At 43.0% G+C, this 24,312-nt stretch overlaps 1 protein-coding gene across 1 annotated transcript in view; it reads left to right on the top strand.

The window, feature by feature from the left end:
- KCNU1 (potassium calcium-activated channel subfamily U member 1) overlaps positions 1-2,732 on the top strand; it is a 127,899-nt gene extending 125,167 nt beyond the window's left edge. Inside the window, 1 exon segment of the mRNA XM_047770421.1 lies at positions 2,094-2,732. Coding sequence (XP_047626377.1) covers positions 2,094-2,259 — 166 coding nt within the window. The 3' untranslated portion in view covers positions 2,260-2,732.
- Positions 2,733-24,312: the final 21,580 nt, after the last annotated feature.

The following is a 24,312-nucleotide window of genomic DNA, read 5'->3' as shown; positions in this document are numbered from 1 at the left end:
TCCATCTAAATTATGGGAGTGCTGTGGAGAGTTTTCAGTTTAAAGAAAGATCAGTCTGACAGCAGTGGGGAAGACAGATAAAATGTGTGTTGAGTTGGGGGTAGAAGGAAAGAGTCAGTGCTGTCTGCAGACAACACAGCAGTGGAGGTCCAGACCAAGAGTCTCATGATGGGAATGGATGGGACTCAGTAGAGGAGAAATTAAAAATAATAGAGTAGAAATAGATTGATGAACCAGTTCCGAGAAACAGGGGAAGGAAATGAAATCACTCAAAGTTAAACCAGAGCCCACTTCTCTTCTCACACGAGAAAAGAAGGAAAAGAATGGACACCAAGGCAAATCTGGCTGTAGATGAGGAATGTGCTTAAGGCAATGTTTATGTAACTCTGGGACTTCTCAGGGAGGTGCAGGCATAGCCCCTGATGAGAGGAGAATGGGAGAAAGTATTGTAAGGAGTTGAGAAAGAGGTAAAAGTTGCATTAATTCCTAAGAGGAATAGGAAAAGAAGTTTACAGTGTACTCATAGAAGCAGGACTGGACTGCAGAGTCAAAGGACAGGGGATTTCAAACCTTGATGAAGTTAAAGAGCATGTGTACTCAGAGTAAGGCATTGAGGGAGAAAGAGTGATGAGAAGCCATGGTCAGAGAGTGATTTATTGAAGCATAAGATTTTAAAGGCAGCATGTCTCAGGGAGTTATAACATCAGTCTGTGGCCAGGAAAGTGGTTGAGAGATAAAGGTTGGTTGTGGAAAGCAAAGAAATCAGTCTACAAGTTGGAGTCATAAACCATATAGACACTGCCAGCACTCAAGGTGATGGTGGCACTAGAGGAAGGAAAAAGCGTCCCAAATGCCAAAGGCTTAATAAACATGGAGGTCTATAGATGACATGGATGAATCAAGGGGGAATGGGTGATATGGCTAGAGAGGCTTGACCATAAAGATGGCAGAAGAGAAGGAAAGGTCTCGAAATAGCACTGGGGAGCATGAATGATGCCAATCTACCCTCCCCATCTCTCTCCCTCTCTTTGCTTGTAACTGAACTCCATCCTCTCCCCCACCACCTCTGGAAACCCTATGGAACATGGTAATTGGGAGAATGAACAGCCCATAGCTGGGCTGACCTAAGGGGAGAAAATGCTATTTTTGTTTTAAAGGAAGTACATGATTCGAGTAGATCTTGTTTATAGGATCATAGAGGGGCTCAGTGGGCCAGAGAAAAGTTTGGAGGTTATTCAGTGAAAGATCAGGGGTGCATTTCAATGGGTGTTGAGGAAAGAAGAGGTGACCATTCCGGGCAGCCATGAAGAAATGCAGGGTGGAAGTCCTGGAAAGTTATCCTGTCTCAATGTTTTGACAGGAACACTGGTGTCCTCATGAATTGGACTTGCATTTAGTGAGGATTTGCCATGTGTCTGATTTTGTCCTGGGACATCTTGCTTCTCTACAAAATCTGTCCCCACAGTTCTAGGCTCTGGGTGTCTCTTTAAAACTCCATTGACAGTCACTCTTTGCATACCAGTCAAGGTTTCAAATAAACCATTAGTTTCTTTTCTTTTCTTCACTGGCCAAAATACATTCTATGTTTGAAAATCGGTGACATGGAAATTGAAATAGGCTTAAATCAGGATAGGAATATCTTGAGTGCACATCATCTTTCAGTTTTGATAAAGTTGGCTAAGTGCTCAGCATTGTGCCAACTGAATTCATAGGTGTAGCGGACATTAAGAAACCTAGAGTTAGAAAGGCTATTACAAATCAATTTTTCCAAACCCTCATCCTACCCTTCTCCCATGAAGATGTTGGAGAAGAACAGCCCAGAAGAAAGATAACATTCCTAAGGTCAGAGGTTGTCGGTTTCAGAGGCAGGTATAAAAACAAGTCTCCCAGTGACTAACCGAGGACCTCCCCTGTTGCACTGTACCAAAGATTACAAAAAAAAAAAAAATAATCAGAAACCAAGTAAAGCAAAGCAAGAAAAAAAACATTTCCTCTTGTGGCCCAGCAGAAGGACTTTCTTATTTGGGGCACTGCCTGCAGTCACACTGTCCCAGCCATAGAGGCTCAGAGCTCATCTTTGGCTTTTCTTACAGGTTTGTGATTACCCGGCCAGAGAATGAGTTTAGGCTGCTGCCCTCGGACCTCGTGTTTTGCGCCATCCCTTTCAGCACTTCTTACTACAAAAAGGACATTTCATCTCCAAATCTATATGATAATATAAATACAGTGCCATTGTCAGAAGACACATCACAGATGTAAATTATCCTTCAGTTTCCCAAAGTACAGCACAGTCACCAGGTACATCCATCCATTTCTTGGAGCCCAAAACAACCTATGACAGATTCCAAGCAAGCAGTATTGATTCCAAGTGGTAAATTCTCACCCCAGATATATGCAAGTAAGATCACAACAGGAAGCAGAAAGGAACACATGGAGGAAACCACGATGGAAGAAGCCTGTGCCTATTCAAAGCCATACTAGACAGGTTGCTATTTTCCAGGCGCTCCTAGCTCACTACTTACAAGGCATCTCCAGAGGTGGTGACTTGGAACAAGGAAGATAAAAATGGGAGCATGCCCTTTTTGTGTCGATTGCTCAATGGTGGATGGATCTGCATGCCCTCAGTTTTGCGGAAGAAACAAAAGTCTAATCCCATTGGATCGGGTGTGATAAATAGATGATAAATGCCTCTGTAAGCAAAGTTCCTTGCTCTGTGTTTCTTGAGCAGAAAACATGACCATTGGAGCTGTGTTATAGAAGTTCTTGTGTCTTTTCTGGGCTACTCCATAGAGAGGGAATGTAAGTGATCAAGATAAAAATGAGGACTTAGATGTAAGTGATGAGAAATAAAGAACCCCCCCAAACCAAGCATTTATATTCTTTATCCTCAAACAGGCAAAGAGTTAAAAAGCATATTGTCATCTTCTCTTTTTCCTTCATGCTTTTTCTTTCTTCATCTCTTTCTATAGAAGGTGAGAAAGACCAGATCAGGAGATCCTTATTTGAACTGGAAACCAATTTGTGTAAAATTAAAACTTGAGTATATCCTGACACAAGAATGAATTTGGGAGCATCCTTGCATGGGTTACCCCATTGAAGTTGGGTAGATAGAAATCTATAACCTTCCAAATTCTCTGATTCAGGAATAAAGACATCATTGTATCTGAGGTAATACAAACTTTCCCCATGTTCCAAAAGCAACCAGTCCACCTCCCTGTAAATCTCATCTTGAAATTATTTCATCTAGAAATTAACTCTGTTTGCAAGATGAAAATGTGGCACATCCAGAAAGCGTTTACTCCCAACTGGTGAGCCTTGTAAGGAATACCTTCTTGTGTTCCAAGTACAACAGAGAGAGAAGAGAGGAAGAAAGTGAAAAACCATACATCTTATAAATTATTTAATTTTTGTTATTATTGTTGATTTACAATGTTCTGTCAACCTCTGCTATATAGCAAAGTGACCCAGTCATACATACATATACATTCTTTTTCTCATGTAATTTTCTTTTTTTGTCTTTTTAGGGCTGCACCCATGGCATATGGAGGTTCCCAGGCTAGGGGTCAAATTGGAGCTGTAGGGAGTTCCCGTCGTGACTCAGTGGTTAATGAACCTGACTAGCATCCATGAGGACGCAGTTTGATCCCTGGCCTTGTTCAATGGCTTAAGGATCTGGTATTGCAGTGAGCTGTGGTATAGGTCAAAGATGGGGCTTGGATCTTGCATTGCTGTGGCTGTGGGTGAAGGCTGGCAGCTGTAGCTCTGATTTGACCCCTAGCCTGGGAACCTCCATATGCCACAAGTACGGCCCTAAAAAAGCAAAAGAAAAAAAAATTGGAGCTGTAGCCACTGGCTTATACCACAGACACAACAATGCCAGATCTGAGCTGTATCTGCCACCTACACCACAGCCCATGGCAATGTTGGATCCTTAACTGAGTGAGGCCAGGGATCGAACCTGCATCCTCATGGATACTAGTCAGATTCGTTTCTTCTGAGCCACGACAGGAACTCCTGTCCTCATGTAATTTTCCATCATGGTCCATTCCAAGTGATTGGCTATAGTTCCCTGTGCTGTACCGCAGGACCTCATTGCTTAACCATTCTAAATGTAATAGTTTGCATCTACCAACCCCAAACTCCCAGCCCATCCCACTCCCTCCCTACCTCTGGCAACCACAAGTATGTTCTTTGTGTCTGTGATTGTGTTCCTGTTCTGTAGATAGGTTCATCTGTGCCATATTTTAGATTCCACATGTAAGTCATATATAGTTTTTGTCTTTCTCTTTCTGACTTACGACTAGAATCTCTACTTGCAGCTTCATAAATCATTTTACATAATGTTTATAGCCTTGACATTTTCCACAACATACTTGCCAATTTGGTACTACTAGCTCCATTTTACAAAGGAAGAAACTATGTAAAAAATAAGATTCCCAGACAAAAGAAAGAGTACGCAGTTAAATTTGAATTTCAGATAGACAACATATTCTTAGTTTGTGTGTCTAAATCATTGCACTTAGCTAGTAAGTGATTGGATTGACATTTAAACTTGGTTTATTAGCCTCCAGCACCTGTAGACGTGATGCCTAATAAAAGAAGTGAAACAAAAACATTCATCCACAGAAAATAAAGTTTTGAATTAGTTAAGCTTTGGTTGTAATGAAATCAACTCAATCTATGTGGGTAAAAAAAGAGTAATTGTAGGGAGAAATGTCAGAGATAAAGAAATCATTTTTAAAAAATTCAAAGCTTACTTAAGTCATCTTCATCCTTTTTAAAGATTTGCTTTAAATACTGACTGTATTTACATGGCAAAAATATATTTTCCTGCAGTTCCACATTTATAGGTAGATACATTATCCATGCATCTCAGATCCTGATTTCTAAAAGAAAGTATTAGAGTGGGCCCAGCTTTGTCCGCTCCATCCCAGCAGTCAGTGGCTGAGGAACAGGACACCTCTGAATGAGGGGCTTGTCTTCGAGGAAGGAAGATGGTCCTTGGCCTGGGTGGACGTGCCACCAAGTGTATGCTGTAATCTCCCTCTCCCCCAGGCCATTTTACAAACATAGCAGGTTTAGTGGAACTAAAACATTCCTAGGAACGTATGGTTTAGCCCTCCGTATGTTCAAAATCCACAAACCCAGTGTGGTACCTAAATTGGCTAATGTAATTTGAACATCTGAACCTACGTTACCTGAAAATGGTCTCCATCTGGGACATGTTGAATCTGAATTCACATTTTAACAAGGTGTGTAAGTGACCCATACATTCAAGTGTGAGAATCCCACGGCTTTCGTGTGTGTGTGTGTGTGTGTGTGTGTGTGTGTGTGTGTGTGTGTGTAATATGTATGAGTGTTGCATATCTGTAATATACATGATATATACGCATATATACATATGCATGCATACAGAAATACAAGCACACACATAGTGGCTTCTGGTAAATTAAAAAATCTGGATATTTGGTCTTAATGAAACCCCCCCAACATTTAGCTATTTGGCATGTTAACTTCTATTTAAGACCTATGGTGCATTCCAAACATCTCTAATTAACTATAAAATCCTTAACCTGAGTACCTTCAAAGCATAAAGGAGTTAAAGGAGGTTGGAGTTCATTGAAGCTGGTGTAGATTTTCCTGGAGGAACAATAAATAACCTACAGCTCAAAAGGCACACGGTTTCCAGGCCAAAGAAACAAAAGAGCTAAATCTCTAAAAGCAATCTGCTTCGGTTCCTAGCTTGGGAGGCAAGGGAGAAGAGGAGGCAGGAGAGGAGTGCGGCTGTGGATAAGAGGAGAGGGAGAGGGAGCCCTCACGCTAATTAGGTTTGAAAGAGTACAGAAGGGGTCCAGCCACTGCCTGCTGAAAAGAAAGGAACCTGAGCAGCTGATGCTAAGTTCAGACTAAACTAACTGCCAGTCCCCTGGGGGTGGCACAAGGTAAACCCAATCATCCCTGTCATTCACAATCATTATCAGGTGGGCTGCTCCTGTAATTTTACTGGGGTGCCAATTAACAGACCCCTGAAGCTAGGGCGAAAAAGTCCCAGCCCTCCTCTGGTTTTTGAAAAGGAAAAAAAACCCAGGCAGCCTTGATGTTGCCATCTTCTGTCTTCTGATTGTTGCCTCTGTGAAGGCAGGGAAAGGGAATAACAAGGCAAGGCTCCTTGGGTCAGGCTAGAGTCAGGCTTTTCTCTGCCTTCATTGACTCTGCTCTCCAGCCACACAAGTTAGCCTCCCAAGACTCACCAAGTCTTGTTTCTTTCTTAGATATGGAGATGATGACTAGCTTTCCCTCTCTCTCCTCTCTAAGAAAATGTCTTTGCAGCATTTCATTTTGCAGGAAAGTAGGGAGAGGCCAGCAAATGCACTAAGAAGGCAGCAAAGAAGAACCAACCTTCTCTGAAATATAGTCCTCAGCCCCCATCTTTCCCAACACCTGCCTTCCTGTCATGGACTTTGTCGCTAGTTGTCTCCACCACTCCTTTATTCCCACAGCTCTGATTCATTCCTTAAGCCACCCCAATCTCTGTCTGGGTAACCCCCAGGATTCTGCTAAAAATACGCTTTCTCAGATCACTAATTACATGTAAGTCACTCAATAGAGAAAGACTTTTAGCACTAGCCCTCCTTGAAGCCTGAGCAGGATGCAGCAGAGTTGACCCCTCCCTCTGCCCTGAAATGTTGTCTTGGCTTGTGTGATCCAACAATTTTTAATCATTCTTTTTACTTTCCTGACTGTGCATTCTCAGTGCTTATTCCCTTTGGCTATCCTTTTACACAACACAATTCAGTATTAGCATCACTGAAACCTCAATCATGGACTTTCTTTTTTACATTCAGGGGTGACTGAGTCATCCAGGTGATTTATCTGGGGAGCATGCACCTGAAATTAAGGGACAGTGGTGTCTTATATCTAGCCATTATTTCTATGCAAGAATGTGTGCTCAGTTTTGCCAGATTTTTTTTTACTTTCATGAGAAATGGAGAATTCTGATTTTATATAAAAATAAGTTTGTGGGGTTCCCATCGTGGCACAGTGGTTAACGAATCCGACTAGTAACCATGAGGCTGTGGGTTTGATTCCTGGCCTTGCTCAGTGGGTTAAGGATCCAGCGTTGCCATGAGCTGTGGTGTAGGTGGCAGAAGTGGCTCAGATCCCGCGTTGCTATGGCTCTGGCATAGGCTGTCATCTACAGCTCCGATTAGACCCCTAGCCTGGGACCCTCCATATGCCATGGGAAGCGGCCCTAGAAAAGGCAGAAAGACAAAAAAAAATGATAATAAGTTTGTTTCTAGTCATAAGAGAGTAGCTGTAGCAGACCAACCCTCACTCCAAGAAAAAAGTTTAAAACTGGTTAATTTTTTAAATTTTTGTATTATTTTTTCTTAAAGCATAGTTGATTTTGTGTGGTATCAATTTCTGCTGTGTAGCATAGTGACCCAGTCCCATACACACACACACACACTCTTTTTTTCATACTATCTTCCATCGTGTCTATCCCAAGAGATTGGATATATTTCCCTGTGCTGTACTTTAGGACCTCATTGCTTATCCATTCTAAATGTAGTAGTTTTTTAAAATGCTTGAAGTAATCCGAGGGCAACACAGGATGAACTTGAAAGGTGAAGATCCAAAAGATAAGAATACCATGAGGTGAGTTCAGCATTCTCTGCTGTTTTTCCCTCAAGGCACTTGCCCATTAGTGTGGTACCAAATAAGACGTCAGGTTGAATTTCAAGGCTAAGGGCTTCCCGCAGCCTTCTGGGGCTGGGATGAAAATAATGGAGTTGAGGGGACTAGGTTTTAGAGCGAAGAGAGCCTGACAGTCTGTGCTGCTTTGTTCCTTGAGGATATTCTTTATTACTAATATATATACTTTTGTCTTTTGTCTTTTTAGGGCCGCACCCGTGGCATATGGAGGGTCCCAGGCTAGGGGTCTAATCAGAGCTGTGGCCGCCGGCCTATATCACAGCCACAGCAACATGGGATCCGAGCTGCATCATTGACCTACACCACAGCTCATGGCAACACCAGATCCTTAACCCACTAAGTGAAGCCAGGGATTGAACCCACAGTCTCATGGTTCCTAGTCGGATTCGTCAACCACTGAGCCATGACGGGAACTCCATATTACTAATATTTTTAACATAAGAGTTTGCGAAGAGAAGAAGAAAGGACCCACTAAGAAGCTAGAAAGCTAAGCAGAGTTTCAGCCCGTTTCGAAGTGCTAGGGAGGTGAAGATGGCATCCGAGGCATGGCAAGGGAGCTGAGCCCAGGCAAACAATTTTGCTCTCACCTGAGATTCTTGAAAGGTCCTCCTCTAGGATTACTTCAAGCTACAAGTGGACTAGTCTTCACAAAGCCTGAAATCAGCTTTAATGCCTCCCATTCTCTGACTGGATCAAAAGGATCAACCCCCTACTCTAACTAACCTAGTAAAAATTTAAAAATTTATTAATTATTTTTCAGTGGAAGTTACTATTATTCAGAATTTCTACACTTCTTATACACTTAGTAAAAATGGAGTCAGTCTCATCTGTGCTTTAACTGATGCTTTTCTCTAGCAAGCTAAGTTAGCCTCCAGGTAGACCAGCAAGCCTGGCTTCCTTCCAGTTTCTGAGCTGTGGCAGTGTTGATAGTCTCTCTTATTCCTTTTGGCCTTCAAGGAATAAATAATTACCATGAATGACAGTAGAGAAACTCAAATGACCAAAAACCAAGAGAGAATAAATAGATAATGGAGACCACTCACTGATTATCTAGATCTAATACCCAAGACATAGATTTTAAAGTTACTGTAACTAATGTGTTCAAGAGATTGGAGGACACTGCCAGTTGGGTGCCAGGTGGCAGTGCCCAGGGGTAACTTTATTCTGACTCCTCATTGCTGCTAAACACCTGATGATTGTGTGTTTTTCTCCTCATTATGAGATTTTCAGTCCCTCCTAAACCACCAAGCCCTGAGTGCCTGGATGCAGGATCTCATGGGATGATGAGCCTGTTTGGGTCCTGAACACCCACACAAGAGCAGAGATGATGGGGACTGGGGAGCAGGTCCTAGAAGGGAACTAGAAAGCTCTTACTTTCTTCATATGTGGTGTCTGAGTTGCTCCAGATGTACAAGTCAGCGCTCACTTCAAACATCATTGCCTGGCTACAGAAAGCACTAGACACAGGCACAAAAGACTGCATAAGAGACTGAGCCCCAAGCTGACCATTGTGGGAGCACTCCCTGCCATCATCTTCCGGAAGTGCCAGCAAGTTCTTTAAGATGCTACTCAGAGAAGGGAAGATTTGAAAAGAAGACTAGTTTATGTCTTCAGCAGATGAATTCTTCCTTAAATAAATACCGAGATGGAGCTCAGTTGTATAAAGAATGCCTGAAAAATTGGCAATGGCCACACTGTTATATTCAATATATGACACCAACCATCAACAACCTCCAGACCTTAAAAGAGCCCATGGTCAGTTTAAAGAGGAAATATTTAAAAATGAAGTGGGGAGTCCCTGTTGTGGTTCAGTGCATTAAGAACCCAGCAGTGTCCATGAGGATGCTGGTTTGATCCCGGGCCTCACTCAGTGGGTTAAGTATCCTGCGTTGCCACAAGCTGTGGCATAGGTCACAGATGCAGCTCAGATCTGGTGTTGCCCTGGCTGCTGGCAGTTGTAGTTCCATTTCAACTTCTAGCCTGGGAACTTCCATATGCTGCAGTTGTGGCTAGAAAAATGAAAACAAACAAACTTCCTTTTGGGAAAATAAAGCTATTTTATATTATTAAAAAGGAAAAGAAATATCATTCTATACCCAGTGAAAATTTCATTTATAAATAAATGCAAAATAAAAAAAATAAAATAGACAGTGGATTTATCACCTTCAGACTAATACTGAAAGAAATACTAAAAGAAATTCTTTGGACAAAAATAAAAGATTCATAAATGGAAGTGCAGAAATGCAGTAAAGATTGAAGAGCAGAAGAGCTCTTCTATGGCTCAGTAGGGTAAAATCCAGCTGTGTTGCTGCTGTAGCACGGGTTCAGTTCCTGGCATAGGAATTTCTGCATGCTGTGGATCAGCAAAAAAAAAAAAAAAGAATGAAGAGCAGAAAAAAGTGTAAGTATATAGATAAATACAAACAAATACTTATTTTTCAACAATAAAATTTTGTTTTATTTAAAATAAACATGGGTGAGAGATAAATGGAATGAGAAATACCATTTATTTGGGCATTGCTGGAAACTGGTAGAAAACAGTGTTGAAAATACTAATTCTCATATTTTTTTTTTGGCTTTTTTTTTTTTTGTCTTTTCAGGGCCACACCCATGGCATATGGAGGTTCCCAGGCTAGGGCTCCAACCAGAGCTACAGCTGTTAGCCTGCGCCAGAGCCACAGCAACTCCAGATCCGAGCAATGCTGGAATCTTAACCCACTGAGCCAGGCCAGAGATTGAACCTACCACCTCATGGCTCCTAGTCGGATTCGTTTCCACTGCACCACAGTGGGAACTCCCACATTAACTTTATTAAGAGAAAGATGCACATTATAATATCTTGGGTGAACACTAAGAAAATAAAACAAGGAATTCATAGTGAACTATGAAAGAGGAAAACGGAAAAAAAAAAAAAACTCTGAGTAATGAAAAAGAGGACAACGAAGTAAAAAAAAAAAAGAATAACAACCAACTAAGAAAATAGTAGGGCTTTTTTGTTTGTTTGTTTTTTGCTTTTGATTTTTAGGGCCACAGCTCCAGCATATGGACGTTCCCAGGCTAGGGGTCCAATCAGAGCCGCAGCTGCTGGCCTACGCCACAGCCACAGCAACACAGGATCCAAGCCATGTCTGTGACCTATACCACAGCTCACTGCAATGCCAGATCCTTAAGCCACTGAGTGAGCCAGGGATCCTCATGGATACTAGTTGGGTTCGTTACCAATAGTAGGTTTTAAAAATAAAAACGAGGGCGTTCCCTGGTGGTCTAGCGGTTAGGACTCAGTGCTTTCACTGCTTTGGCCTGAGTTCAATCATGCCACAGCCAAAAAAAAAAAAAAAAAATTGTGTGTGCGTATGTATATATATAGGAGTTCCATGGTGGCTCAGTGGGTTTAGAATATAGCATTGTCATTACTGTGGCATTGGTTTGACCCCTGGCCCAGGAACTTCCACATGCCATGGGTTATGGGGAAAAAAAAGGTGGACTATTTAATCAAAACAAATGAAGTATTTGCATGAGTAATTGATAAACTTTGCCCAGGATGCAGACAACTTGAGGACAGTGAGAACTGGGAGGAGAACCCTGAGACTGTTGTAAAGATTCTCACCCCTCAGGTTATAACGAACCATCTGAGTGGACTGCATTTATGCTGAGATAATCAGTGAACTTTTCAGAATGAATAAATAGATGGAGATGGATGTTTTTCCTTCATTATTTATCTGCTAGATGAATCTGGCCACAGTTTTCTTTAGTTCTTACCACTTCACAGGTAAGAAACTCTCACATTTGCAAGCAGGTACACAAAGGAGGGCAGTGCTGGTTTAGTGATTAGAAAGCAAGAGGGGACAGGGAGGCAGCGAGGAGCTGTGAGTTAGGGGAAAGCAGAGATTTGATTTTGAAAAGAAAATCCTTAGTGGGTCAAGGCTGCTTTTGCATAATTCTATTATCACCAGGAAGAGGAGAAGTAATCATATTAGGTGTGCTCGCTGTGGCTTGTCTTACCTTACTTTTGAAGTCAGACAGGTTTAATTGCTTTTCGTGAGTGAGTTGTTCAGAAGGCACCTGATCAATAAGGCAGGTGCTGCCAGAGCCAAAGCAGGGAAGTTTTTGATGTTGACAATGACATATATTCTTGTGCGGAAAGGAGTAATCCATTCGGTCACAGTTATGAAAAAGTCATACACGTGTGGCGTTGGGGAACAGAGGCAGTGACATCTTGCGGGGGGTGGGGGTGTCTCCAGGCGGACTGGCCACAGGGCATTGACTCTTTATGGAGCCTTGCTGTCCCCTGTGCAGGAAAGTGGGCATTCACAAGAGCTCTGCACAGGATGCTGTGGGCATCAGCTCCACCTACTCTTCTGTCTATGGAGCCTGGGGCATCTCATCAATTTGCATTCAGTCTCCTCCAGCCAGCCAGCCAGCCATTGCCTCTCTCTGAGGTCCAGCAAGGCCTTTGCTCATCCAGGGCTCGGCTGACTCCAGGGGAAGCTTGTCAGAAAGCTCCCCCACAATGGGCCAGAGGTGGCCAGGGAAGAGTTTTTTCACCTGGATCCCACCCTAGAGATACCCAGTATGAGGAAAGAGAACGAAAGTTGGGTGTTGTGAGAGTCGATTGCAAATGTCTTCCAAATTCCGGTGATGTCAGTTGCTTGAAATTGGCCCTAAGGGTAGTATTTGCACCATGGAAACCAGCAAACTCTACACATAAGGAATTTGTTTACTTTGTGAGAGTTAGTTGTTAAGCATCTACCAGGACAATCCTGGGTGGGTCTCAGCAAAAGTGGGGAGCCTAGAATTCAAAGTCCTTAACTATCTACCCTCTCTAGCCCCCTTCCCAGTGGCTGCTGAAAGGCCTCAGATGCACTGCTCTTCTATAGCTTAACAAGCACTGCGGGCAGTGGCTCACCATAGAAGCTTTTGTGTGTGCTTTTTTTTTCCATCAGATTTGTATTTTGAGATGGCAACCCAGGCTATGATGTGTTGGGTAGACTGAAAGGGTATAAAATCAGAGATCATATCAGGGAAAGAACTCAGATGATGATCTAATTGTCTTTGTCCAAATAAAAGATGATGGGGCCTGCATTAAGGCAAGAGTAGTGGGAAGAGAGACAAGAGTACAGATATAGTAGGTATTTGAGAAATAGACTTGGCAGGACTTACTGACTGATGAGGTGTCAGGATAATAAAAGGACAGAGTAGATGATAACACCCATGTTTTGTATGATACTGCCATTCACCAGGACAGAAGGAGGAGCAGATGTGGGCGAAAAATTGATGAATTGTGTATAGAACAAATTTAGAAACCTGAGAAGCAGGTATATGCTGCTCAGAGGAGCAGAGTTGACTTGAGTACATTTTGAAAAGTCAGCTCATGGTGGTAAGTGACAGCAGGTGATAAGAAAGGATCACTCAGAGAAGAAGTCCAAGGATGAAACATACACGGAGAACACATATGCATGGCATGTGCAGAGCAATGAGAGTCAACAGAGGACAGAAAGATTGGTCTGTGAAAGAGTGCAGAACTAGGAGAGAGAAGCAAAGAGAGAAAAGAGTGAGAGAATTTTAGAGCCATTCATGCAAAATACTGGATCAAGTTCAAGAAAGATGATGTTAAACAAAGACTCCAAGTGTTTGAAGTGAATATAAGGTGAAAATGATGGCAATAATCAAAGATGCAAGAATCCTGGGCTTGGAAGGTAGGGAAAGGCCAGGAGATGCTGGGGAGGGGAGGACTTTCAAAGATGGACGTGGACTTGGTCCTAATTGTATGCTATGCAGAAGGAAACAACTGGGATAAAGTTGCCAATTTGGGAAGGAGGAAGGGAATAACAGACACGAAAATGTCTAGATGAGGCAGGAGAGTGTATGAAGGTGGCCACTCTCTTGCCCTCTGTATATCCCCTACTTGCCCAGTCCCTGCTTTACTTACACCCTATCACACGACTGCCCTTCCCCCTTAATCATAGCGCCTAATCAGTCAGTACCTACATACTTGCCCTCACCGTTCCCCTGCCTCAGCCAGCGATTGTTCTAACCTAATCTTTAGATCCCAATGGCTTCCCTTTGATAATTCCTCTTGCCCAAAGAAGGTACTTAGCCTGAGGGGCTAAGAGGTTTCCCCTTCTGGTTTCCCTGACAACTGATGAGACAATCTGACATCAATTCCTCCTGTAACTGGTAGTCTCTCTGTTCTCCCCTTGGGGTGTTGCTCCAGGACCCTTTTTTGCCTTAGACATTTAAAGTCTCCCATCTGTTAAATCACTGATGTCTCTGTCGCTGACCTTTTGTCACTCTTTCTTTGGGTCTGAAAGCTGGGCAAGTACAGGGCTTGAGGGCCTGTGGGGTGCACTCCAACAGAGAGTCTGTCAAGAGCACAGGTCTTGTAGAGGGAATGGCCTTAAGAGAAATTACAGCTTTTTCTGCAAGACTGGCAAAACAGAGGTGAGGATAAATGCAAAAGCTTTGGGATGCTGGAAATTGAGGGAGGTTATGACTGATATTTTCAGTTTTATCTTATTCCAAAAGTGGCAGATTTTTGAAGTAAGCATCATGAGGAGTGGAAGGGGCATAACACTCCATTGTAAACCTCCATCATATTTTAATGCTCTAATGCACAGACATAATTTTATGTTCTGTGTGTTTTTTTATATTTTTGCTGCCCCTTTAGCATCTGTACTATTGAAAATGTTATAGCAAATAATACACAGAATTACCATTACTCACTTGACTATCTGTAGTTCTATCTAGAAATAAACTTAGAGTCAACAACAACAACAAAAAAGGCTTCTACCCCAGCAGAGTGCATGGAGTATGGGTGATTAACAAATATTTGTTAAGGAGTGATTGAGTGAAGGAGGAGATTCTGAATTAGTCATTCACCTTCCCAGCTAAACTATAGACTGCATTGTGTCTTCACTTTGGTTGGATTCCTAGCATTTTCAGTACATAGGAGCTGCACAGTTAGGAAGAATCAAAATGAACTGAGAAGCTTAGGAGTTCCTGTTATGGTTCAGCAGGTTACAGACCTGAGGAAGCCTTAGTGCTGGTGCAGGTTTGATCCTTGGCCTTGCTCAGTTGTTTAAGGATCCAGCATTGTCACAAACTGTGGTGTAAAGTTGCAGATATGGCTTTGATGCAGTATTGCTGTGGCTGTGGCATAGGGCACAGCTGCAGCTCTGATTTGACCCCTAGCCTGGTGTAGCCACAAAAAGAAAAAATGAACTGGGCAGCTTAAAGACCAAAGTGTTTATGTGAAAATCAAGAAGGATGTTATGCTCTAAGAAAGAAGCTTGAGATGAGGGAAGAATAGGTTTCAAAGCCAGCTCAACCTGTAGAAGAAAATACAGTGATCTTCCTCCTCCTGACAGTTCCTGTTACTAATTTTTTTTTCAAGAGTTAGGGAAACTATCCTTTGAGCATCCAGAGCCTCGAGGTTTCTATTTCTTTGTGGCATCAGCAGGTCAAGTGGAAGGATTACCAGCATCCTTTCTCCAACCTGTTCCTTAGCTTCTTGAACCTTAGCCTCCATGGTCTAGAGACTGAGCCCCAGTCTCAGAGAAGGTAGCCCATCCCTGTCAGATGTGTACCTTCAATGTGGATTTCGTTGTTCTAAACCTGTGCTTCCTATGACCAGCCCTCTGTGCTGACAGACAGGGAGAAGCCCCTCAGGCAGGCAGTGAGAGGCAGTTTCTTTCTCTCTGCTCGGAGGTGTCCCATCACAAATGATAGTGGCAGGGAAATGTCTTAATACAGCGTGTTGTTTAGCATAATTGATGTTCAGATGCAGCATCGGTAGAAACAAGCCCAGTTAATTGGTCTCTCAACCTACATTAGCTTTTGCATTGCAGCCAATTAGGTAGAGGCCAGAGGGCCCTTTGCTTGGCCATTAGAGCTCTCCACGCACAGGCCGGAAGGTGCTGGCAGTCAGGTAGAAATGACTCTGATGTGCTGCGTCTACAGCTGCACCACAGCCCGAGCCATCTGTCCATTTAGGAACAGGAGATCTTAAACAACCAATCTTTTTTTTTCCAGGCCGTGCCTGTGGCATGTGTAAGTTCCTGGGCCAGGGATGGAATCCTTGCTATAGCAATGACCCAAGTCAAAGCAGTAACAATGCTGGTTCCTTTAACTGCTGAGCCACCAGGAAACTCCTTAAACAACCACTCTTAAAAGTGAAAAAAGGAAGGTCATGTTCAGCAGAAGGAAATCTTGGCTCTCCTAAGGGCCGGAGGGATCTTTGAAGAGTCGAGACTTGAAGGAAATAGACCTAACAGTAGCCCTACAGCAATCTTCCTGATGAACCAAGAGTCTATCTCTGTCCTCTGAGCCTCAGTGTCATTGGCAAAGGCCTGCACATGGAAAGGAAGGCTATATTCCAAGGAGATGCTGTGGGATTGCTGCCCAAAGTGAGGTCCTTGGCCAGCAGCAGCATCACCATCTGCTAGAGGGTCAGGGATGCATATCTCATGCACAGCTGCCTCAGAATCTGCATTTTTTGGGGCCATACCCTTGGCATGTGGAAGTTCTCAGGCCAGGGATTGAACCCATGCCCTAGCAGTGACTTAAGCCACTGCAATGACAATGCTGGATCCTTAACCCACTAAGCCACATGGAAACTCCCAGAATCTACATTTTAACAACCTCCCCAGGTGTTCCATTGCCCGTTAAAGTCTGACAAGCAGTGCTCCAGGTCAGGAGACAGCAAACACGTTTCACTGGAACTCGGCTTGTCCATCATTTGGCCTCTTGATTCGGTGGCTTTCACGCTACAACAGGTGTGAGTGGTTGCAATGGAGACCTTGTGGACCACACGCCTGAAACACTGACTCTCTGGTTCTTTACAGAAAGAGTTGGCTGAGCCCTGCTCTAGGCAGAACGCTCTGCTGCCACCCCACGTGACTAACATTCCTGTTAGTCTTCAGAGGGCAGGTGAGTATATCCGATTATTTCATTTGCAGTAAAAACACTGTCACAGACATTAGGGACAGTGAAGCAATATGTTAGATGATCCCCAGTCAAGGGGCTGGGGAGTGCGTAACATTATACAGACACCAGCTACAGTTGGCCAACACTTTGGACTTTCTGCAACCTTGACTGCAAACTTCAAATGGTTTGAAGGATCCTTTTCTTTTCTCATTTACACAGAGCATACAGGGAAAAAAAACCCGATAAGCTGGCACTCCAAATCAAACAGTCACCCAGTTTCTCTGTTGTATCCTTGATGGCACGTTCACGGTGACTAAAAGGATTCGCTTTTTTTCTAAATATACCAAGAGGTTACTTTGACTTCAGGCCAGTGTTTGGGGATAATTTTATGCGTGATGAATTACCCGAAGAGACCGCATCCCCCACCTCTTGAATTTCACCAGAGTGAAATGTTGAAACAAGTGTGACTGCTCTGCTTTGTGTATAGTGAAAGGATTGTTGAAAATATGCATTCCTCAGCTCATGCCTACAGAGAGCTTATGCAAAGACTCCACAAAGGATGGCAGTGACTCATGGTGAGGAAGAGGCCTGCTAAACCAACATTTCTGAAATTGCTGAGATAGTTTGATAGGAGATCCTGGCCTGGAGCTTCTAGACCTGCACTTGCAAGAATATTAAAAAAGCACCTCTTTGTGGTTTTGAAACCCTGGGAGTTTTTCCAAGCTAGTGCCTCCAAAATCTGATCTGTCTCTGTCCCTCTGTCTCTCTATCTCTGTCTCTCTGTCTCTGTCTCTGTCTTGCTCTCTCTCTCTCTCTCTCTCTCTCTCACACACACACACACACACACACACACAAACCATCAATGAAAGCCAGGCTGCAGCCTCAGACTCCAGACACACGCATCAATCATAATTGCAGCACTGCCAGCAGTCATGTAACTGCTTAAAGACCTCAACAGCCTTCTGGCACTTAAAGGGAAAAAAAAAATCATCTAATTAATCACAGGTGAAACAGCTTGGACTGTCTCCAAAAGCCCCTGAATTTACTGCCAAGCTTTGATGCTAATTTTCTTTCTAAGTAACCCCCTAAAGAAATTTACGATTAGGTAATTAAAGTAATGAATAAAGAGATACTTAGGCGGAGGGAAAGGAGGAGAGGGAAAAAGTCTGTATTTCCATCTCCTGCAATAAACACATCGGGGCATGCATATTTGTGAACCCTGATGTAAAGGTCCCCAAGTGGCTCTCTCGTGAAGAGTATTTTAAAAATCAATATTTGAAAGACCGAAATGAAACATATAAATGAAATTGGGAGCAGGTCACTCTGCTAGGGATTGTAAGACAGGGAAGGAAATCTGTCTTCTGCCAGATACTTGCTCTTCTTTTAAAAGCCACAGCTTGTGTCCTATGGGGAAGTTGGTGGTGGTTTCTCTCTGTGAGGTGATTGGCTAGATCACGGGGTTTGATGTTAGCCAATTCCCACCATGTCCCAGCTGGGACAGAGCCTAGTTTTCTGTATTTAATTGGCTGGAAGGAAATTACTCACATCTTTTGTTCAGGAAGTGTCTAGAGGAGGGCGTTGGGTTTTCTCATCCCAGCCCTGATCCTTCCCTTTGCCTTGACACTCGATATGGGAACATTCCAGGAATGGAAGCTTTTGTTAATTGGCTACTTTAGGTTGCAAAATTAAGCAGAAGTACTCACTGTTTAAATGAATCAAACAAGTTTCTGCTAACCTCCAAAGTGCCTAGAGCTTCAATCCTTGCTGAAAGATCTTGTTAGCAAGTATTGTTCTTCTTAATAAAAGTAGTGTAATAAGCATAATGCTTTTTTTAAATAATTCAGAATCTTGAATTTTTGATCAAGAAGTCCTTTGCTCTGATTTGTATCTACATTTAAGGTAGTTTATAAACTTTTTGCAAGCCAAGATGAGCATGAGTCTCCATTTAGTCTCTTTACCAAGTCTAGTATAGTATGAATACTAATTCCTTGCTGTTGCTTGCTTGTGTCATAGAAAGTATGTATACTAGATTGTACTAAGTAAGGATTGACTCAAAGATATACCCTGGAAATTTAGTTTTTGCTTTTTCACTGAGTTACTGTGTGAACTTAGTTGTTTCCTTTTTCCCCTCCAGAAAGGGGAGGAATGAAAGTAATAGACTCAAACAATTTTTTTTTCTTTATACTAATGCACCTGCAGCATATGGAAGTTCCTGGGCTAGGGGTCAAATCAGAGCTGCAGTTGCAGACCTGTGCCACAGCCATAGCAACACCAGATCCTTAGCCCACTGAGCAAGGCTAGGGATCAAACCCACATCATCAAGGACATTAGTCAGATTCTTAACCTGCTGAGACACAATGGAAACTCCTTGGAATTTTGATTTAGAAGTGAGATTGGAGATTTCATCATTTTAAGCTGCCTGTCAGAGCTGAGAGGATGCAGGCTCAAAGAGGTAAAGTGATTTGGCAAAGATGCACAGGCACCTAGTAGGTAATTAAGATTATAGACACTGAAGCAAGATATTTCTGCATTTGAACAGCTCTGTTCCTAACCAGCTGTGGACCATGAGAAACTGTTTGCCTTCTGACATTCTTTCTCTGACCTGAAAAATGAAAACCATGATATTCCTGAGTTATAGTAAAGATTACATGAGTTGATGTAGGCAAGCTTCTTAGTAACAGGCAAACACTAAAAAATACTTGGCTCTTCTGAGTTTTATTGATTGATTTTTAATTATCACATATTTCCTTGTAATTTTATTTTTATGGGATGGATTCTTTTTCATTATTCACAATTCCTTACTGCCTTCCGAGGGAGGTGGGGTGGCCTTTGGTTGCTCAGGCCAGATAAGGGTAGATGTACCTGTTTAAAGGAGATGAACCAGAACTCAACTGCTCTGTATAATTAAAAGTCACACACTTGAGAGTCTTCTATTTCAGACCTTCGGCCTCTTTTTAGCCAACCCAGAATGATAAGAAATTGGACTCTTATTCCTAACTGAGGAGTGAAGATCTTTTCCCCAGAGAGAGCAATTTCAGGACATGAATGAACCCCAGAAGAGAGGTAGAGGGTAGGATGGGGGACATTCAGGGTCCTCCTGAATCAGCTGAAGGTCACCATCCACTCAGTCCCCCACCCGCCCAATCTACACCCAAGTTCTAGACACTTCAGGGCCCAGTTTTCCAGGGAGTTGGAGAATCCTGCCAAATAGGAATTAAAAATGACAAAACAGCTGATTAGATCTGAGGTGACAAGAATGAGGAATAAAAGCCATTAGAGCCCATTTGCAACGTGCCCTCAGCGAGTCAAGTTTCAACGTGTTCCTCCAAAGATTATTAATGGCACAACAGTGTTTTCGGTGAGGGAATCTGATAGGTGAAATTACAGTAGTGTACATGCACGGCATTCTAGATGGTGCAGGGGGCCTGCCCTCATTTATATAGTTTCGCAGATTTGAAGAGACACCCTGATTTGGCTGTCAGGATGAGGCTAGCAGAAGCACCCAGTGCTGGAGATGTGGATTCCCACGGTAAATAACTTTCTTCCACAGCAGGGGTCAGTCGGCAAGCTGTGGCCTATGGGCTAAGCCTGCTCTGCTGCCTTGTTTTTGGATGGCCAATGAGCAAAGAATTTTTTTTGTACTTTAAAATGGTTTTATGGAGTTCCCGTCATGGCTTAGTGGTTAATTAATTTGACTAGGAACCATGAGGTTGCGGGTTCGATCCCTGTCCTTGCTCAGTAGGTTAAGGATCCAGCGTTGCCATGAGCTGTGGTATAAGTTGCAGATGCGGCTCGGATCCCTAGTTGCTGTGGCTCTGGCATAGGCCAGTGGCTACAGCTCCGATTAGACCCCTAGCCTGGGAACCTCCATATGCTGCGGGAGCGGCCCTAGAAAAGGGAAAAAAAATAAAAATAAAAAAAAACAAAAAAATAAAATGGTTTTATGGCATTTTATGGTTTTATGACACAACGGGATCTGCAGCATCTCTGGAGTGTTGGGATGCATGTTAGATGCCCAGTCTGGCACAGCAGGTTATGGATCTGATGTTGCCACATCTGCCTCATAGGTCACAGCTGCAGCTTGGATCTGATCCCTGGCCTAGGAATTCCATGTGCTGGGGGCTGGCCAAAAAGGAAAAAAAAAAATGGTTTTAAAAAATCCAAAGAAGAACACATTATGACCTATGGAAAATGTGTGATGTTCAACTTCTGGTGCCCATAAGTAGTCACGCTCATTTGTGTCCATACAATCTGTGATGGCTTTTGTGCTAAGGGCAGAGTTGAATAGTTGTAACAGGGACTGTATGAGCCCACATGCATAAATTGTTTTCTGCCTAGACCTTAACAGAGTTTGCCAACCCCTGTTGTCTGGAATTTCTCAGCCAAACCACTTCTCTGTGGGGAAAAAAAAAAGTAGTCACAACTTAGTGAAGTACTATAAGGATTTCTATAGAAGAATATAGCCTTGTTTTAGAACCACAGCATGGGAATAGATTTTTCCACCATTCCCAGGGACAATGACCCAACCCCAAGAGCAGCAAGTTCCAGGTTCCAAAAAAGGTCACCAGAGGAGTTCCTTGCTGTGTTGCAATAGAATTGGTGGTGTCACTGCAGTGTCAGGACTCAGGTTCGATCCCCAGCTTGGCACAGTGGATTAAAGGATCCCGTATCCAAGTAGGTCGCAACTGCGGTTCAGATCTGATCGCTGGCCTGGGAATTCCATATGCTGCTGCAGGGCGGCCAAAAAAACAAAAGTCTCTGGAGTTGAGGTCCATCAGGCCCCATGTGGCCATCCAGACACACAGAGAGGCAGCAGTTCCAAAAAGCAATGTCAACATCTTACTCTTCCAGAAATCAACACAGATTATTGATCTGTAGTTGGTGACCTCACATTTTACCTTTATGCATAAAAGGGAAGTAAGAGCCTAGGAAAGACATCAATTTTCATTATTTTCATGTCTACTTTGGAGCCATCTTACATTCCTACCTCATTCCTACATCTAGATGTTTGGCCAAGCTTCTCTGTGATTTCCCTCCCTCCTCAAAAATGGTTATGGTTCTCAGCTGTCCAAGATACCGGTTATCCTGGGCTCTCAGATAGTTGACAGCATCCTTTTCCAATCAGTTTTGTTTCCTATATTTTATGACACATCAGATATAACAGTAAGTGGGAAGGATCATCTCATTTTTCTTTCTTTTTTTTTTTTTTTTTTTTTGCTTTTTAGGGCTGCTATCAAGGCACATGAAGTTCCCAGGCTAGGGGTCAAATTGGAGATGCAGCTGCCAGCCTACACCACAGCCATAGCAACACTAGATCCAACCCACATCTTCAACCTACACTGTAGCTCAAGGCAACACCTTAACCCACTGAGCAAGGCCAGGGATCAAACCTGCATCTTCATAGATACTAGTCAGGTTCATTTCCACTGAGCCGCAATGGGCACTCCCATTTCATTTTTCAATCAAAACCTAACTTTCAAGACTTTTTTTGGCCACACCTATGAAAGAAGTTGCTAGGCCAGCGATCAAACCCACACCACAACAGTGACCTCAGCTGCTGCTGTGACAATGACAGATCCTTAATCCACTGCACCACAAGGGAACTCCAAGAGATACATGATATTATAAAACATTTTCCAACTCATTTATGTTTTGTTACAATTGTTGTGCAGTGTCAGCATATAGATGATTGGGTTTTGTTTTCATTTTTTAAAGTTGATTTACAATGTGCTTATAATTTCTGCTGTACAACAAAGTGATTCAGTTATACATGTACACACATGCATTATTTTTCAGATGCTTTTCCCATATAGGTCATCACAGAATATTGGGTAGAGTTCCCTGTGCTCTACACCAAGTCTCTGTTGGCTCCAACCAGTTTATGTAAGTGAGAGCAGATGTAGTGATCCTGAGATGGAGAGCAGTTTGGCTGCTATTTGGAGGACAGAATGGAAGATTGACCATGAGTGGCTGCAGAAATGCTAGCTTGGGAACCTCAGACACCACATCTTCCAAGGAGCAATCATGAAATCCTTCATTCAAAGACATGTTCAGAAGAGCAGTTAGGGAGTTCCCATTGTGGCTCAGCAGGTTGAGAACCCGACGTAGTATCCACAAGGAAGGGGGTTCAATCCTGGCCTCGCTCAGTGTGTTAAGGATCCAGCATTGCCACAAGCCACAGTATAGGTTAAAGATGAGGCTCAGATCCCACATTGCTGTGGCTGTGGTATAGGCTAGCAGCTGCAGCTCCAATTGACCCCTAGCCTGGAAACTTCCATATGCCACAGGTGCAGCCCCAAAAAGCCAAAAAAAAAAAAAGAAGAAGAAGAAGGAGTTCCCGTCGTGGCGCAGTGGTTAATGAATCCGACTAGGAACCATGAGGTTGCAGATTTGGTCCCTGGCCTTGCTCAGTGGGATAAGGATCTAGCGTTGCCGTGAGCTGTGGTGTAGGTTGCAGACTCGGCTCGGATCTGGCGTTGCTATGGCTCTGGCGTAGGCTGGTGGCTATAGCTCCGATTAGACCCCTGACCTGGGAACCTCCATATGCAACGGGAGCGGCCCTAGAAAAGGCATAAAGACAAAACAAACAAATAAATAAATAAATAAGAAGAAGAGCTGTTAAGTGCCAAAGACTGATGATTGATGATGGGCTTATCATCTAGCAGCACAGAAGCACACATATTCATAAACTCTGTAGGGACACGTCGAGGATGAGGGACAGTCAAAATAAAGGGGCCGTGAAGGAGGCTCACCCTTCAAGGCTTTGCACCTGGGCTTTAATTTCCCTGGACCACTTAATGGGAAATTAAAGGGGAAAATGGATTTGAGTGAAAAAGTGGGCTTGGATCGTCAGGAAAGGGACTTCATGGAGTTGTGGCAAGTGAGAAAATCCTTCAAACTTGAGTTATTTAATACCTTCCTGAGAGTTGGTAGGAGAGCCTGCCTCTTGGTTTCCTAATTGAAGACTGTTTCAGAAAAGAGAAGAATAGACAAAGAACCTTTAACCAGCATCTGACGGGCTTGAAGGAGGAAGTTTTGTCCTTTCAGTTTTTCGAACATAAAATACTTCTTGGGAAGTGGCCCTGTCTTTGGTGAGGTGGCGAGAAGAACATGAGAGGAATTTTGAATCCTGCTCATTCATCAGGAGAGATAACATTTGTACAGTCTCACCCCTGGGCTAATTGAACCCTTGGACTTTCAGTGTTGAAGACTGCTCTGCAGAATAAATAATCTCTAGATTGAGTTGTGGGAGGTGGGTCAAGGGCCCACCCAAGAAAGTCCTGAGTCAAAGGCAGGAGCTGGATCCCAGAAATCACTTTTCTCCCCCTTTAGTTTCCAGAAGCTCTTTCTTACAGATCTTCACTATGTTTTGTTTTGTTTTTTTCTTTCTCTCTTTTCCATGGTGCATACTCTCTTATTGTTGAATGTTAAGATTTTTTTTCATCACATTTGGGAAAAATATTTTGGATGGTGACCTCATCAAGGTAGCTAGGAAGGAGTGCGTGGGGTTCATTTAAATGACTTAAGAGGGTCTTTTTTTTTTTTCTTTTCTCTAAATTTCATTACTTGAACAACACATCCCTAAGTTATAAGCAGCTGCTTTCACATCCAACGGCATGGGAATTTTGAGACATTCAAGTTAATGGTCTTGCAAAAAAGTAGGAAGCTGGC

The sequence above is a fragment of the Phacochoerus africanus genome, chromosome 3 (assembly GCF_016906955.1).
Source record: "Phacochoerus africanus isolate WHEZ1 chromosome 3, ROS_Pafr_v1, whole genome shotgun sequence".
Classification (NCBI taxonomy): Eukaryota; Metazoa; Chordata; class Mammalia; order Artiodactyla; family Suidae; genus Phacochoerus; species Phacochoerus africanus.
Note: the sequence above shows the minus strand (reverse complement) of the source record. Positions and strands in the feature narration are given on the sequence as shown.